At 41.8% G+C, this 2560-nt stretch overlaps 1 protein-coding gene across 1 annotated transcript in view; it reads right to left on the bottom strand.

Moving 5' to 3' along the window:
* Positions 1-1244: 1244 nt before the first annotated feature.
* Positions 1245-2560, bottom strand: part of TRMT10B (tRNA methyltransferase 10B) — a 22816-nt gene continuing 21500 nt past the window's right edge. Inside the window, exons 6-7 of the mRNA XM_012802299.2 lie at positions 2494-2557; positions 1245-1907 (exon numbers count right to left, since the gene is read on the bottom strand). Coding sequence (XP_012657753.1) covers positions 1801-1907; positions 2494-2557 — 171 coding nt within the window. The 3' untranslated portion in view covers positions 1245-1800. The remainder of the gene's footprint in view (positions 1908-2493; positions 2558-2560) is intronic.

Here is a 2560-nt window from a genome sequence, read left to right as displayed (position 1 = left end):
TCAAGCTGTCACCCTAGGTAGAGTGTCCTGGCATCAAAGCTCACAGCAACTTCCAACTCCCGAGCTTAAGCGATTCTCTTGCCTTGGCCTCCCAAGTAGCTGGGACTACAGGTGCCTACCACAACGTCCGGCTATTTTTTGGTTGTTGTCATGTTTGGCAGGCCTGGGCCGGGTTCAAACCCACCAGTGCCAGTGTATGTGGCTGGTGCCCTAACTGCTGAGCTACAGGCGCTAAGCCTGAACCCCTACTTACTAAAGTGTTTTATAAGCAGAAAACCTTTGCTCATAATGCTCTTCAGCAGTGCACAGTGGGGGATATTGTGCTTCTCTAAGCTTTACCTGTTCTATGAATGAAGCTTGTGAAACATGAACTGGCTGAGATCATTTTCAAAGTTGGAAGAGTCATAGATCCAGTGATAGGAAAACGCTGTCCAGTCAGTTTGGAAACAACTCACCTAGCCAAAAATAACTTTAGGAACTCAGTACTTCTTTCTCACAGTGAGGGAAGGTTAGAAGAAGTCAAAGGGAAAAATTTCCATGTTTACTTTACAGGAAAAGAAATTTTTCCAAGTTTCATCACAAACCATCTAGTTTCTCTTGTACTATCTATGAAATAGCTAAAAGTAAATGAAGTAAAGGGCTTGTTATAATTTTTAATAAAAAATAATACATAGATAACATCACTTAAAAATGTATACATTTTTTTGGTACCCTCTGAATTTGCTAACAGCTGAACTAGCAAGTTAATTAACCCAAACTTTTAAGAGTAACTAAAGCAAGTATATGTAAGTAGGACACAAGAAAAGGAGTGAGATTTGAGTTATAAGAGGTAGGTTATCAAACATGCTCATGGGTCAGAATATAACATTTCCTGGGCAGCGACTGTGGCTCAAAGGAGTTAGGGTGCCAGCCCCATATGCCGGAGTTGGCAGGATCAAACCCAGCTCCGGCCAAAAACTGCAAACAAAAAAAGAATATAACATTTTCTGGATATTTTTAAATTAGACTTTTCAATACTGTGTTTTTGCTGTACAATTTGATCTGTTAATTACAAATATATATGAAGAATCTAGTTTGTACAAGGCTCAGAGGATACAAAGATACACAAATTGCCCTGTTAGCATTAGGGAAGAGCCCTTCATGCCCATACTCAAGAGCAAGGGAGAAGAGGGTAAGAACCACTGGGAACAAAGTGCTATGGCAGTGCTTCTCAACCCGTGGGTCGCGACCCACAGAAACTGTATTAAAGGGCCATGGCATTAGGAAGCTTGAGAACCACTGTGCTATGGGGACACAAATTAGGGATAGGTCAGGCCAGGTTGATTTGCAAAGCTTATGTATAGCATTTTACTGAGTTGGGAAAGAATCAGCCTGATCAGAGGAGGGTGGAGAAAGTCATACAATCTTAGGATGCCAGTTCAGTGCAAATTAAACTCTTGATATAACAATTATTATTTATTTAAACAATCTCCAAGAAAAAAAAAATCTCCAAAGAGGAGGTCTTTCACAAATAGAGATAGATGTACAAAAGATGAATTAACACTTCCAAAGCCATGTGGTTTGGTGGCTAATTCCTTGTTATGTAAACTTTTTTTACTGAATATATAGCTGGGTACTTCCCGTGAGCCAGGCACTATGGGAGATAGAAAAGAGCATAAAATATGGTCCCTGTTTTAGTAGCTTATTGAAGATTCAAGATGTCAAGTAAAGGCAAGTGTGTGCCATTGCTACCCTCTGCCCTGCTCTCTGGACAAGGCACCACCAGCACTCGCTCTTGCAACCGCAATCTTAGGCTGCCAGTCATTCCAACGAATTCCGAAGAACGTAGCCTTTTCCTGAAGAAACTCCTTTCTTCAATGCTTCAGGCCAGTTGTGAGTGTCAAAATAAGTGGACAGGATATCAAACACTGTTAGAGAGTGAACAGAAAATACAGTGACCATGCAGAGGGAAAAAAATAGTAAATAGCTAACAAGGGAAAGGATGTTCTAGAATATTCCATTCAATAACCCTATCCTGTACCACACATGGTACTGCAGGGAGAGAGGCAAAGACAGAGGCCTAGCCTGCTCTCGAGGACCTCAGCCCGTGCTGAGACATATAGGCCTCTGAATGGACAATGTACAACAGGGAGGAACGCAGTAAAACAGGTGGGGGCGCTGATGTGGCTCAGGGGTAGGGGTGGGGAGGCAGTGGTGAACGGATGCCCTCAAACTGAACCCTGAACAACAAATAGGAATTCATTGGTCAATGAATGAGTGAAGGTAGAGCATTCTAGGTCAAGGAGACAATTTCAACTATCTTTACCATGGGTTGGAGACCAGGAATAAAATGAATACTGTCTCTCAGTTGCCAGAATACATCTCACAAAGTAGATGTAATAAAGTCCAAACACATTCATCACACAGGAGTCTGATTTGAAGACCACTTAAACCCAATGCAAAGCAGCAGTACCAGAATTAATGCACGTTGGACAGTGGCTATGCAAGCAGTACCTTGATTGATGGCCAGTATCTTTGAATGATAGTTTTTCCCATTTTGACATCTGACCATGTATTCCTG

The sequence above is a fragment of the Otolemur garnettii genome, unplaced genomic scaffold, assembly GCF_000181295.1.
Source record: "Otolemur garnettii isolate 467f Iridium unplaced genomic scaffold, OtoGar3 scaffold00014, whole genome shotgun sequence".
Lineage (NCBI taxonomy): Eukaryota > Metazoa > Chordata > Mammalia > Primates > Galagidae > Otolemur > Otolemur garnettii.
The sequence above is the reverse complement of the archived record's forward strand: the minus strand, read 5'-3'. Positions and strand labels throughout refer to the sequence as shown.